This window comes from Sander vitreus, chromosome 5, assembly GCF_031162955.1.
Source record: "Sander vitreus isolate 19-12246 chromosome 5, sanVit1, whole genome shotgun sequence".
Lineage (NCBI taxonomy): Eukaryota > Metazoa > Chordata > Actinopteri > Perciformes > Percidae > Sander > Sander vitreus.
In genome coordinates this window covers 36,462,966-36,477,965 of record NC_135859.1, presented here as the reverse complement: position 1 = coordinate 36,477,965, position 15,000 = coordinate 36,462,966, and the positions used below count along the sequence as shown (strand labels likewise).

The 15,000-nt window shown below is 48.0% G+C and overlaps 1 protein-coding gene across 1 annotated transcript in view; it reads right to left on the bottom strand.

Moving 5' to 3' along the window:
- Positions 1-15,000, bottom strand: part of snrnp200 (small nuclear ribonucleoprotein 200 (U5)) — a 60,640-nt gene that overhangs the window by 12,032 nt on the left and 33,608 nt on the right. The window contains exons 25-34 of the mRNA XM_078251681.1: positions 14,711-14,829; positions 12,220-12,374; positions 10,829-11,018; positions 9,682-9,855; positions 8,976-9,136; positions 8,121-8,348; positions 6,465-6,656; positions 5,247-5,425; positions 3,821-3,972; positions 1,511-1,619 (exon numbers count right to left, since the gene is read on the bottom strand). Coding sequence (XP_078107807.1) covers positions 1,511-1,619; positions 3,821-3,972; positions 5,247-5,425; positions 6,465-6,656; positions 8,121-8,348; positions 8,976-9,136; positions 9,682-9,855; positions 10,829-11,018; positions 12,220-12,374; positions 14,711-14,829 — 1,659 coding nt within the window. The remainder of the gene's footprint in view (positions 1-1,510; positions 1,620-3,820; positions 3,973-5,246; positions 5,426-6,464; positions 6,657-8,120; positions 8,349-8,975; positions 9,137-9,681; positions 9,856-10,828; positions 11,019-12,219; positions 12,375-14,710; positions 14,830-15,000) is intronic.

The window sequence follows — 15,000 nt, the reverse complement described above, 5'->3', positions numbered from 1 at the left end:
ATGTTTAGACCAGAACATACTGTCGAAACACTTCCACTACACTTTACCCCTCCAATATCTCCATGTTTTTTCCCCTAACGTCACTACTTCAACTTCAGCTCCTGTGGTTTGTTTTTGCGCCGTTCCATTCGTTTCCGAGCCCAAACACACACCAAAACCGCCCAAATTTCTCCCCAGAAAACAGACAGAATCTGTAAGCACTGACTTGTCGGATCGTTTCTGCAGCCAGCCGATTAAAAACAGACAAGCTAGAGCAGATAGTGAGTAAATAACTCTCAAACAGCTTAAAGGTCCAGTGTGTGGGAATGTCTCCCGTCCAGCGTTGAGATCATATATGATCTCGCACCACGCAGTTCAAAGTACGTATCACAGCTACGGTAGCCTTCACGCTTCAAAAAGCCGGTCTCTTGCTCTTTTCAATCTCCTTTTTCTGGGCGAAGAAGACGAAGACTCCTGTTCCTGAAATTTGGGTTTTGAATACGTGTTGGTCCTCCAGGTTTCCTTCTTCAAACCTGCCGGGGCCGGGAAGCTACGATACCCGTTAGCAGCATTAGCAGCAGCTGGGAGTTCATCATGTGACAGAGAAAACGTGAAAGGTGGAGCAGTATGTCCTGTATGTCCCTTACACACACACACACAGAGGTGGAGCAGTATGTCCTGTATGTCCCTTACACACACACACACAGAGGTGGAGCAGTATGTCCTGTATGTCCCTTACACACACACACAGGTGGAGCAGTGTGTCCTGTATGTCCCTTACACACACACACAGAGGTGGAGCAGTATGTCCTGTATGTCCCTTACACACACACACACACAGAGGTGGAGCAGTATGTCCTTTATGTCCCTTACACACACACACACAAAGGCGGAGCAGTGTTTCCTGTATGTCCCTTACACACACACAGAGGTGGAGCAGTATGTCCTGTATGTCCCTTACACACACACAGAGGTGGAGCAGTGTTTCCTGTATGTCCCTTACACAGACACACACACAGAGGCGGAGCAGTATTTCCTGTATGTCCCTTACACACACGAAGGTGGAGCTGTATGTCCTGTATGTCCCTTACACACACACACAGAGGTGGAGCAGTATGTCCTGTATGTCCCTTACACACACACAAAGGCGGAGCTGTATGTCCTGTATGTCCCTTACACACACACACAGAGGTGGAGCAGTATGTCCTGTATGTCCCTTACACACACACACACACACAGAGGTGGAGCAGTATGTCCTTTATGTCCCTTACCAGCTAACGTATCTCAAGATGGAGCATGAATATGGAGCGTCTACCCCAGTTCATGCAAACGCAAATGTAAAATTTCAAGCCAAAAGGAATACTTGGGATTGATGGTGGAGGTAAGAAGATTGTGAACGGGCAACACAGATTTCATAATAATATATATCTAATAATAACAACTAAACACGTTACACACTGGCCCTTTAAAGCCAAGCTTATCATGCATTGTAAACGCCTTAATGAGAACAGGAAACCAGCGGGACCCTTACGCGTGGATTTTGCCGTTGTAGTACTGGGTGTCCATGACGATGACGAGGTGTGCGGAGATGTTGATGCCCCAGCAGAGCGACCGAGAGGAAACCACCACCTGAACAGCACCTGTAACAAGAGAACAACCGGAGACACCAAACATATTTAGTAATTTTGTTGTAGGTCTAGAGTGATTCTTACATTTTTCGTTTGGGCTAAATAACATTTCAGTCAACTCAAATGTTCGTCTACAGCCCGCTGCCTTATTCTCTCAATGTTGCCTAGCTTCAACAGCGGCCCTTTTAGTTTAACATGAAACAGCCCCCAAACCCACCAGACTCCATGTAAATAAACAGGACTTTTATCATTGTAAAACACACTTCATTTAAAGCCTGGGCTTGCAGAAACCCTGTAATTCTTTCTTCAACACCGAGACCAGCCAACATGTTTTAACTAAAGGAAGGCTGTGTACGGTTCCCCTTAAATGCCACGTTTTCCTGAGTTTAACCAGATTCGCCGTAACATGGAAAACAAACGTAAAGCATCGCAGGACGCGGCAGAGAAAGTTCTGTTGTTGCTGCTGACAGGCTCAGATTATTATTCTAAGTGTCTGACAACATTATGAAAGGATCCCTACAGAGATAGACCTTTTAGTTAAAGAGGAAGATCCTTTTAGTTTAACATGAAACAGCCCCGAAATCACCATCACCAAACTCCACCAGACTCCATGTAAATAATCAGGACTTTTAGCATCGTAAAACACACTTCATTCAAAGTGGACAGAAACTAAATAAAACTACCAAAAGCCGTCTTGGTTCATCTTTCCACTGTTCCAACAATCACCACTCTGGTTTGGTTGAAATAAACCCTTAATTCACCCATTTACATGTGGAAATATGCTGGCTCTATACACGCTAAAAGTCCTGATTATTTACATGGAGTCTGGTGGAGATATGCTGGCTCTATACACGCTAAAAGTCCTGATTATTTACATGGAGTCTGGTGGAAATATGCTGGCTCTATACACACTAAAAGTCCTGATTATTTACATGGAGTCTGGTGGAAATATGCTGGCTCTATACACGCTAAAAGTCCTGATTATTTACATGGAGTCTGGTGGAGATATGCTGGCTCTATACACATATTTTACAGTGTGTTCAGGGGACAGGCAGCTAGCAGATCAAGGACAGATGCCTACGATTTGAGACAGAAATGAAATCGCGCTGAAACCATGCAGGAAGTCATAGTGCACCTTTAAGCAAGACCGCTGTATCAGCAGCTGCGAAACAAGCTGCAATGTAACGTTAACGGGCAATTGAACACCTTCCGTTTCGGTCCACCACCGTTTTTCTATCTCTGTTCAGTATTTATATTTCTGCATTTATATCTCTGTTCTTGTTATGGTCAGCTCTCTCTCCGCCCTGCTTTGGATGTCTTTCCTGTGTGTCTGTGTTTGTTTGTGTTTTGTCTGTGTTTTTCCGTTTGGAGTGCTGGAGGGGTGGTCTGGAGAGCCCCCCCTACGGGTTTCTCTACAGAGCCCCCCCTACAGGTTTCTCTATACAGCCCCCTACAGGTTTCTCTACAGATCCCCTCCTACAGAGCCCCCCCTACAGGTTTCTCTATACAGCCCCCCCTACAGGTTTCTCTATAGAGCCCCCTACGGGTTTCTCTACAGAGCCCCCCCTACAGGTTTCTCTATACAGCCCCCCCTACAGGTTTCTCTATAGATCCCCTCCTACAGGTTTCTCTACAGAGCCCCTCCTACAGGTTTCTCTACAGATCCCCTCCTACGGGTTTCTCTATAGAGCCCCCCCCTACAGCTCCTATGTTTACTCGTGTCTGACTCCTCTCTGGGTCAGTCTGCCGTTTCCTCTTCCTCTGTTCCTTCAATGCTTTCCTATCTTTCTGCTTCCTTTTAGCTCAGCCATGCCGATACAGTGAAAACCTCCATCTCTACCTTGCTAGCTGGTTCCTGGATGGGGCGTATGTGTGCAGTGCCATGAAGCAATTCATCACATGGCGAGACCTGATATCACGCCATACTTCCTGACACTGAGCCCGCCCAAAGTAGCAAGGGTGGTTTTTCCGCTCACAGGCACTAGGGGGGAGCGAGACGACCACCATTCAACCCCAAAACAGTCATATAACCATTCCAATGACTCAGAGGCTGTTGAGTTTAGGTCAATCTAATCTAAGAGTTCCCCTTTCATTTTAACATTCAGACCCAGAAAAACTAAAAGTTGCATCTTGCACGGTCGACGGGAAGACGACCCGTTAGGGTTCGGGTTCGGGACCAAGCAGGAAGAGCAGAGCAGGAGGGGGGGTCATACCGGAGTTGAAGAGCTGCTCCACTATTCGGCGCTCGGTTGCGGACAGGCCCTCGTGCAGGTAGCCGACGCCGTTGGCCAGAGTCTCTTTCAGAGTCGAGTCGTTTATTTTCTCCAGGAAGGGAACGAGGTCCTTCTCGGTGCAATGCAAGAACCTACAGAGAGACAAACATTGTTAGGATGTAACAGCAACATGAGGAGCTTTCCGACCGGAGGGGTTTCTGCAGTTCTTAGAACTAAACGTTCCTTGAACACCTTTCTTCGTCGTGTTCTGACAGGAAACATTTGGGGATTTTTAAGCTCCTCTGGCCGCTGTAGCGTGCTGTTTTAGCTCCTACTCCAGAGCAGGGTCTTCTCCCTTTTCCCCTTTTCCTAGGTGGACTTGATTGGTCGAACTTATAAGTCCCGCCCACTGCCAACTCGGAAACTTGCAGTCAGAGCAACAACCAACAACGGGACATTTTTAACAGTTTTCACCATCTGATTCATCACTAAATTCACTTCTGACAACGTTTTAGGCGAGAAATTAACTGTTTATATTTCTAATATAGGCAGTCTTGTTAAAAATTGATGCCGAATTGACAATTTGCTTCAATGTTTTCGGAGTTGAGAAGCTCCATGAAGTGAGGCGACAGCCAGCAGGCGTCTGCCCCGGCCTCTAGCTCGTCGCTGGGCCCGTCCTGCTCAGACACCTGTGAGCTGGAGGTCTCTCAGACCGCTCTCGTTAATAAGAGGCTTTTATTTCACCGTTGACGGTTCGTTTGTTTAAATATCACAACACATGTCCATCATGAGATTAACGGGGAACCTGTGGTTAACTGTCTTTATGGAGTTAAACTCCACACACACACACACACACACACACACAGCGTAGCAGGCAGAGGCGGGGTCTGTTCTGAGTATAAAGCCCCGTCTGTGTTGAGCAAAACATTACGTGAATTACTACGAGAATGGACGTGCATTTAATATAGGAAAAGTGCAGAAGTATTAGCATCATTTGTTGTTGTTGTTGTTGTTGTTGTTGTATGTGGCTCTAAGGTCTAGTGACGACGCTATAAAGACCGTTGCCGTGCCTGCGTCCCTCCCTTACCCCTCCTACCAGTCCCTATGGCCACTGGGCCAGTGGGAATGCAAACAGAAAAAAAGATTTTGGGGGAGAGTAGTTCTTAGAACTGCTTAGAAGTGTACTTTTCCTCTAAAAAGTACAAGTACTATCCGGTCGGAAAGCACCTATAGACACCATCACAGTCTGTCCCTCATCTACAGCTGCGATCTCAGCGACTACGTTTACATGCACATAATAATCTGTTTTTTTGCTCTTATTCTGGAAATAATTCTGGACAATATTGCAACTAACGCTTTGGCTACATTGAACATGTAACGTATGCGGACTGTTGGCGGAGCGAACGTGATCATTGTTGTGTCTGACCTCTGAGGAACCACGTCCGCAGCGCAGAAGGTGAGGATGTCGATGGCCGTGAGGCGAGTCTGTCTGCGGGACGGGACGAACACCACGGCCGGCTTGGAGGGAGAGTGCTTCATGATGGCGTGGTAAACAGGCTTCGCCATGGACAGCAGGCGAGTCTGAGTGTGACTCACGTTGAAGCCCTGAAATAGAACAGAAACGTTGGAAATCAGGAGCAGGACAGGAAACTCACTTCTCCTTGGGTGGCATGGGTTTGTGTTAAAGGAACACGCCGACTTATCGGGACTTTAGCTTATTCACAGTTACCCCCAAAGTCAGATAAGTCCAGACATACCCTTACAGATCCTGGAGGTAACCGGCTCCATCTAGCCTAGCTTAGCACAGATCCTGGAGGTAACCGGCTCCATCTAGCCTAGCTTAGCACAGATCCTGGAGGTAACCGGCTCCATCTAGCCTAGCTTAGCACAGATCCTGGAGGTAACCGGCTCCATCTAGCCTAGCTTAGCACAGATCCTGGAGGTAACCGGCTCCATCTAGCCTAGCTTAGCACAGATCCTGAAGGTAATCGGCTCCATCTAGCCTAGCTTAGCACAGATCCTGGAGGTAACTGGCTCCATCTAGCCTACTGCTCCCAATAAGTGACTAAATAACGGCAACATGTTGCTATTAACATATTGTGACTTGTATAGTCACAGCGTGTACAAATAACAAGGTCACATGACACACAGCCATCTTCTAACCGTATACATACTGGGAACTATATTCTCAGAAGGCGAAGCACTGCTACTCTCTGCTACTTGGGCGGAGGGATTTGCTCGCAGCACCTGAGAAGCCCCGTGGCGAGGAGCAGAGAGTAACAACGGGGCTTTTCAGGTGTTATTTCAGGTGTATTACTCGACAGTAAGTCGGCGTGTTCCTTCAAGAGATGTTCCGATACCTTATTTTGCTTCCCGATTCCTGAACTTTGAGTACTGATTAGATACCAGTGTGTCATATTTGTTATGTTTTAACTGCTATACACTACCATCCCTGTATGGATTTCTACCTTTGTTGTTAAATGTCTTTGTGAAACATGAACAAACACAACCGAAAAACGCCACAGCCATCTGATACGAGTATTTCAGGTGGTATCGGAGGCTTTTCAGACACAGGTATCAGAGAACCTCTCTAGTTTGTGTACACTACCCCTACTTTTTGTTGACTAGTGCACAGTTTACAGACCTGGATGTGCAGCTCCAGAGGAACCGGTCTGACGTTGGGGTGGAAGTTGAACGTAGCTGTGGTGCTGCAGCCGAGCCAGTGGGCCACGTCTTTGGCGTTGGACAGAGACGAGCTGAGCGCCACGATGCGGATGGGACGCTCGATCTGAGAGGAGATGTACCTCATCCTGGAGCAGATCACTTCCAACACAGGCTGACGGAAAGAAACAAGAAAGGTTAACACGATGCACAGAAAGGGCTGCACAATATGTAGCTTTTTTATCGTGATCGCGGTATCAAGTCTTTGCCCTTCAGATCAGGCAGAAGTCTCTGGACCGATCTCCATCCATCCATCCATCCATCTTCATCCGCTTATCCGGGGTCGGGTCGCGGGGGTAGCAGCTCCAGCAGGGGACCCCAAACTTCCCTTTCCTGGGCCACATTAACCAGCTCCGACTGGGGGATCCCGAGGCGTTCCCAGGCCAGGTTGGAGATATAATCCCTCCACCTAGTCCTGGGTCTCCTCCGAGGCCTCCTCCCAGCTGGACGTCCCTCCACCTAGTCCTGGGTCTTCCCCGAGACCTCCTCCCAGCTGGACGTGCCTGGAACACCTCCCTAGGGAGGCGCCCAGGGGGCATCCTTACCAGATGCCCGAACCACCTCAACTGGCTCCTTTTGACGCGAAGGAGCAGCAGCTCTACTCCGAGCTCCTCACGGATAACTGAGCTTCTCACCCTATCTCTAAGGGAGACGCCAGCTACCCTCCTGAGGAAACCCATTTCGGCCGCTTGTACCCTGGATCTTGTTCTTTCGGTCATGACCCAGCCTTCATGACCATAGGTGAGGGTAGGAACAAAAACTGACCGGTAGATTGAGAGCTTTGCCTTCTGGCTCAGCTCTCTTTTCGTCACAACGGTGCCATAAATTGAATGTAATACCGCACCTGCTGTGCCGATTCTCCGACCAATCTCCCGCTCCGTTGTCCCCTCACTCGCGAACAAGACCCCAAGGTACTTGAACTCCTTCACTTGGGGTAAGGACTCATTCCCTACCTGGAGAAGGGACTCCATCGGTTTCCTGCTGAGAAACCTTCAGCAGGAAGCCTTGCTCTGGACCGATCTGCCTGAGGAAGTCAGCTCAGCGTTCTCCTTTAGGTTTCTGTTGATGCTTTTAAAAAGCAGCTGAAGACTCACTGGTTTATCATGTTTTTAATTTGGGGTTTTAGGACTTCTTACATTTTTATTTGTTTTTTTTAGCTTGCTCGTGTCACTGTTTGGGTCTTATTTTAACAATGTGATCACGTGAAGCCCTTTGTGACATTGTCTGTGAAAGGTGCTATCAAATAAACTTATTAATATTATATTAATTCCTGATTTTATTACATGTCTATACTACTGTCTACTTTATACCCTTATAAAGCCCATGTTTAATGTCCGTCTCTCTCTCTCTCTCTCTCTCTGTGTCTTTGTATCTCTCTTTGTCTCTCTCTGTGTCTCTCTCTGTCTTTGTATCTCTCTGTCTCTGTGTCTTTGTCTCTCTCTGTGTCTTTGTATCTCTCTCTCTCTGTGTGTGTGTCTCTCTGTCTCTCTCTGTGTGTCTGTGTCTCTCCCTCTCTGTGTCTCTCTCCCTCCCTCTGATTTATTATACAGATGAGGAAGAAATGTCTTCGGGTTCTTACTCCGTTCTCTCCTCCGATCAAGTGCGTCTCGTCCACGATGAAGAGGCTGACGTTCTGGACGTTCTTCCTCTGTTTCCAGCGCCGAGACAGGATGTCCCATTTGTCGGGGGTGCTGACGATAATGTCCCCTTTCCCCAGGAGCTTCAGATCGGTGCTGGTTTCTCCCGTCAGCAGCACCACCTTTTTGTTCAGGATATCCTGGAACTTCTGGTGCCAGTCGACAAACACCTGAGGCACAAAAACATTCACAGAACGGAAACTAGAATCACGTTTTCCTCCGCCAACCTGTCAAGTCACAGTTTATATCCACGTTTGTCCAGACTCATATGTGTACTAACGACATTGAAGCGGTTTAATGAAAGGTACTGCAGTACGTACTGCACAAAAAAACTAAAAGCTTTCAACAAAGCTTCAATAAAACGCATAGAAAAAAGTGACCAAAATGTCTAAAAAAGCGACAAGAAAAAGGCAGCAAAAACGCTGAAAAAAGCGACAAAAGGCTTTAAAAAAAAAACGTCAAGAAGCATAGAAAAAAGTGACCAAAATATTGAAAAATGTGTTAAAAAATGACGGAAAAAAGCAGCAAAAATCTTTTAAAAAAAACAGCATAGAAAAAAAGTGACAAAAAGACAAAGAAATAAACGACAAAAACATTGAAAAAGTGTCCAAAAATCGTTTAAAAGAAACTCAAAATTTCTGAAAATAATGACAATAATGTCCCATTCCCCCCCCCCCCTTTGAACACATCTGAAAAAGTGATGTCGTCCTATATTCAGCCACGTCTGTCTCCAGCACGGAGGCATAAATAGTAAGTAAATACTGTAGATATAAGCCCAGTCCCGGAGGAGTTGGTACCTGCTCGGCCAGAGCTTCCATCGGGGTGATGTAGACGCAGCGGCCTTCGGCGTTGTGCAGCAGCATCCTCAGAATAGCAAACTCCGCACAGATGGTCTTTCCACTGCCGGTGGGAGCGCCCACAAACACGTTATCGTCGCTGTTGTACACGGCGTTGAACACTGGAGGGACAGAAACAATACGACAAAGTCAAGAAAACATCCAGGGCCCTATTTTAACCATCTGAGGTCACGGCGTGAAGCACCTGCTGCAGGTGTGTTTAGGGCGTGTCCTAATCCACTGTTGCTAGTTTGACGGCGGGAGAAAAAGGGTCCGTGCGCCGGGCGCATGGTTCAAAAGGGTTGACCTTAGTGTCTTCATTAATCAGAGGTGTGTTTTGGGCGTAACATGTAATCAACCAATCAGAGATCATCTCCCATTCCCTTTAAAAGCCAGGCGCGTTTGGACCTTGGAGCATTGCTGTTATGATGGAGGATTTGCACCGTAATATTTGTATTTGTAATCTTCTGCATGTGTGTGTGCTGCTGTGCGTCCCTGTGTGTGTAACAAGCATAGTGTGCAGGTGCTGTGCACGAGCCTAGGAGCATTTTACTAATGCTCTGTTAAAATAACAATGAAATGCTGCATTATTGACTTTAGACCAGGTTTTTGCGCGATCACTTGCCGCTGCCTTAGGGCCTTATTTTGGACACATTCCCAGAAGTACCTTGTGTCTGAATGGGGTTGAAGAAGGGGAATTTGTTCTGGTAGAGCGCCTCGAAGGCTGAGTTTCTGAGAGCAGTGACGGGCAGAGGCTGCAGGTCCAGCAGCTCCGTTGGTGGCGGGTACTTCTCCGGTAGGATCAGGTGACGGAAGGATACCGGGAGCTGAGTCTCACACGCTGAGAAGGAAAAGTTACATAAAGACGTTGGTTGAAACAAAAACATTGTGTGAATTATACAAGTCACCTTAATTGTCAATTCTGCAATATGTGCCAGACGTTTCTCTCCAGCCCTCAATCAGGAGAGGTACCACAAGTATAGTATAAAAGATAAGTAACATATACTAATGAAGATTAAAAAGATAATACGGTGTTTGCCCTCGCTTTGTGAAGACTTAGGGGCGCATATTTGGCCGGGCTTAGACATCCTTCCTAAAGGAAATGGCTATTTCCCCAGATCTACTACATACATACTTTGTAGTCTGTGTGTGTGTGTGTGTGTCTCTGTGTGTGTGTGTGTGTCTGTGTGTGTGTGTGTGTGTGTGTGTGTGTGTGTGTGTGTGTGTGTGTGTCTGTGTGTCTCTGTGTGTGTGTGTGTGTGTGTGTGTGTGTGTGTGCGCGTGCGTGTCTGTGTCTGTGCATGCGTGTCTGTGTGTATGTGTGTGTCTGTGTGCGTGCATGTGTGCGTGCATGTGTGTCGTGCATGTGTGTGTGTTTCTGTGTGTCTGTGCGTGCGTGTCTCTGTGTCTGTGCGTGCGTGTCTCTGTGTCTGTGCGTGCGTGTCTCTGTGTCTGTGCGTGCGTGTCTCTGTGTCTGTGCGTGCGTGTCTCTGTGTCTGTCTGTTTTGCATCTGTTTTTTCCACATCATTTTGGACCGTTATCTCCATATATCTGTGTCTAAAACGTTGGAAAAGCTAGAGCACATGATACATAAATAAATAAATAACCCTCAAAAAGCTTCAAGACAAAACCTAAAGCTAAACAAGTCCGACAACAGTCATTAGATCGGAGAACGTCTTTCAGTGACATTCATTCAGCTCGGTGCTGCACCTAAACCTTATAACGACGGGAAAACCCTGTAATACATACAACCCAATCATACATTGTGTGCAAACCAACCCGTATACGAGTGTGTTTCAGTGAAGTCACTTACAGAGCCATCGGTCGGAGACCACGCGGATGAAGTACTGCGGCGGCAGAGGCTCGAACACCGGTACGAAGAACGTCACAAGGTGTTCGTCCTGGGCGTACTTGGCTTTGAGCAGGAAGTACTCGTGGTGGAGGATGACCTCGCTGTCCACATCCTCAACCAGGATCCAGAAAGCCTCAGAGGATCCGTGAATCTACGGAGGGGAAAGGAAAGGAAATGCTGGGTTTTTACAGGCAGCAGAGAGGAGCGTTACATTCATTCTCTCTATTTTTATTGAAAAATATGGCAAATATTAAATGACGAGGCATTTTTTGACACTGGATACTTCAGAGGCAATTCAGTCTGTGCCTAAAAAGTACTGAATTTGGTACCCAGCCCTACTCAACACATCTGTCTCAAACCGATAAGAGTGGTAGTATCTATACAATCCTAAAGATACCCACCCCACCCACACACAGACTGAGAGAGAGAGACACACACACACACACAGACAGAGAGACACACACACAGACATACACACACACACACACACACAGACAGAGACACACACACACACAGACAGAGACACACACACACACACACAGACAGAGACACACACACACACAGAGACACACACACACACACACACACAGAGACAGACAGAGACACACACACAGAGACACGTCTCAAACCGATAAGACTAGTAGAAGTATCTATAAAATCTAGGGCTGTCAAACGATTCATTTTTTTAAATCTTTTTGCTTTCTCCGTGTCGTACAGGCTGTGTATCCGTGAAAACTACTGTCCCGACGAGACAGGCCAACCGTAGTACGTCTTTAAGACCCGAGTCCTCTACGATGCTGACAGGTCTGCAGTTAGTTGCCACCCGTTTCGCAAGAGCTGTAGTCATGTTTTGGGATTTGGTTTCATCCACAGGTCGGCAAGTAGCACTCTCCTGAGTGGGTAGCATGCTAGCTGGTAGCATCACGTTAACTGATCTATATGCTTAGCTCGTAGCTGGTAGCTCCAGCTTGACGTGCTTCGGTGATATTTTAATTCAGCTTTACACAACGTGCATATGGCTTTGACTTGTCTACGAGCCGTTTTTAGGGAGTTTTGGAAAATAAAAAGCTCCATTCAGAGTTATTGCTGCTGTGTTTCTCCATCATGCCTGCAGCCTGCAGCAGCAGGATGTGTTAGGAGGAAGTGGCAGCTTGATGAGAAGTAACGGTGCTGCAAAGGGTCAAAATAGTAGCCTGTTAGGCACGACGCAAAGCTGAGTGAAGTGTAAAATAAATTAATAAATGCCGCATCGCGTCGGCCCTTAATCGCATCGCGTTATCGCTGGCAGCCCTAATAAAATCCTAAAGATGCCCATCCCTATTTAGGAGAACATCGAGGGTCTAAGCACTGACCTTGTCATCCCACTGGAAGTCCGGCGTGACGGTGAGCTCCACTTTCAGTGTGGAGCGGGTGATTGGCTGCAGGTGGACAGCCAGGTCCAGTTTGGGGAACTGGTGGACGTATTTGTGGATGGTCTTCCCCATTTTTGGCATTCGGATCAGCTCACCTGAAAAATGAAAAGCATGGCTTGTGGTTAACTCTCCAGGCTGCCTTGCATAGCCAGACCTACCTCCACAGCGCTCTGGAGTAAGGTGTGGCTGCACCACAGATGCATTCTGGGATAAGGAGAAGAAAACGCTCTGGGTTGTTTGCATTTCTTTTAACCAATCACAACGGTCTTGGGCGGCGCTGAGCTCCAGACGCAGCGACGCTGGCTCTGCTACATAGTCTCAGGAAGGAACTGATTCTGGTGAAACATTTGAATCCTGCAAAAGAAAACGCCTCATACGATATTTAAGGAAGTTAACTGTTGACGCAATACAGTAACGTGAGCTATTTAAATGAGCTGATACATGGTTAAACCTGATTGGCTCTTACCAGTGTATCTCCGTGTGTACTTCGTCCAACAATCCCACCAATCAGTCCCAAAACCTCCCAGTTAGAGAGGAAATGACCTAAACATATTCTTGTTCCCTGTCTGCAGGGTGTATGTGTCCCCCTAGGGGTACTCTGGAGGACTGCAGGGTGTACGTGTCCCCCTAGGGGTACTCTGGAGGACTGCAGGGTGTACGTGTCCCCCTAGGGGTACTTTAGAGGACTGCATGGGGTACGTGTCCCCCTAGGGGTACTTTAGAGGACTGCAGGGGGTACGTGTCCCTCTAGGGGTACTCTGGAGGACTGCAGGGGGTACGTGTCCCCCTAGGGGTACTCTGGAGGACTGCAGGGGGTACGTGTCCCCTTAGGGGTACTCTAGAGGACTGCAGGGCGTACGTGTCCCCTTAGGGGTACTTTAGAGGACTGCAGGGGGTACGTGTCCCCCTAGGGGTACTCTGGAGGACTACAGGGGGTACATGTCCCCCTAGGGGTACTTTAGAGGACTGCAGGGGGTACGTGTCCCCCTAGGGGTACTTTAGAGGACTGCAGGGGGTACGTGTCCCTCTAGGGGTACTTTAGAGGACTGCAGGGGGTACGTGTCCCCCTAGGGGTACTCTGGAGGACTGCAGGGGGTACGTGTCCCCTCTAGGGGGTACTCTGGAGGACTGCAGGGGGGTACGTGTCCCTCTAGGGGGTACTTTGGAGGACTGCAGGGGAGTACGTGTCCCTCTAGGGGGTACTTTGGAGGACTGCAGGGCGTACGTGTCCCTCTAGGGGGTACTTTGGAGGACTGCAGGGGCGTACGTGTCCCTCTAGGGGGGTACTCTGGAGGACTGCAGGGCGTACGTGTCCCCCTAGGGGTACTTTAGAGGACTGCAGGGGGTACGTGTCCCCCTAGGGGTACTTTAGAGGACTGCAGGGGGTACGTGTCCCTCTAGGGGTACTCTGGAGGACTGCAGGGGGTACGTGTCCCTCTAGGGGGTACTCTGGAGGACTGCAGGGGGTACGTGTCCCCTCTAGGGGGTACTTTGGAGGACTGCAGGGGAGTACGTGTCCCTCTAGGGGTACTTTGGAGGACTGCAGGGGAGTACGTGTCCCTCTAGGGGGTACTTTGGAGGACTGCAGGGAGTACGTGTCCCTCTAGGGGTACTTTGGAGGACTGCAGGGGAGTACGTGTCCCCCTAGGGGTACTCTGGAGGACTGCAGAGGGGTACGTGTCCCCCTAGGGGTACTCTGGACGACTGCAGGGCGTACGTGTCCCTCTAGGGGTACTTTGGAGGACTGCAGGGGGTACGTGTCCCTCTAGGGGTACTCTGGAGGACTGCAGGGGGTACGTGTCCCTCTAGGGGTACTCTGGAGGACTGCAGGGGGTACGTGTCCCTCTAGGGGAACTCTTCCGTCCTTCTTTCTACCGTTACTATTTCCGACCTATTCTTGCCTTCCTTCTTTCTACTGTTACTATTTCCGACCTATTGTTTCCTTCCTTCCTTCTTTCTACGTTACTATTTCCGACCTATTGTTTCCTTCCTTCTTTCTTTCTACTGTTACTATTTCTGACCTATTGTTTCCTTCCTTCTTTCTTTCTACTGTTACTATTTCCGACCTATTGTTTCCTTCCTTCTTTCTTTCTACTGTTACTATTTCCGACCTATTGTTTCCTTCCTTCTTTCTACCGTTACTATTTCCGACCTATTGTTTCCTTCCTTCCTTCTTTCTACCGTTACTATTTCCGACCTATTCTTGCCTTCCTTCCTTCTTTCTACCGTCTTTTTCCAAGTTTTTGTCTCCTTTTTCCATCATCATCTAAATGTTGTCCAGGTCCAAGGCTGTAGTTTAGTAAATCTATCGCTGACATCGCTGTATTCTTCCTCTTTATAGAGACTTTAGGGGGTTCATGGCTTACAAACACTGTTCAAAGGGGGAACATTATTGTAAAAAGCCTGAGACCCAGTGAACTAGAAAACTCACCGATCTCATTGTGGTTCAGGTCGTAGAGACGCTCAAAGGGGAAGTTCTTCTTCTCGATCTTCTTGATGACTTCCTCCGGAAGCTTCTTGAACTGTCGCAGCGGAGACATCGACTGCCACCTGAAAGGCAACAATGGGGATACAGGACATCAGCGGCCTGCCTCTGCAGACAAAACACAGCAGCTGGATAGGGCTGTGCAATTAAGCGGAATTTTCTCGGGTCCTAATGATCACAGAAACGGAGCAATGAGAAAAACGATTATTTTGCACATTACGTTTTGCAAGGAAACT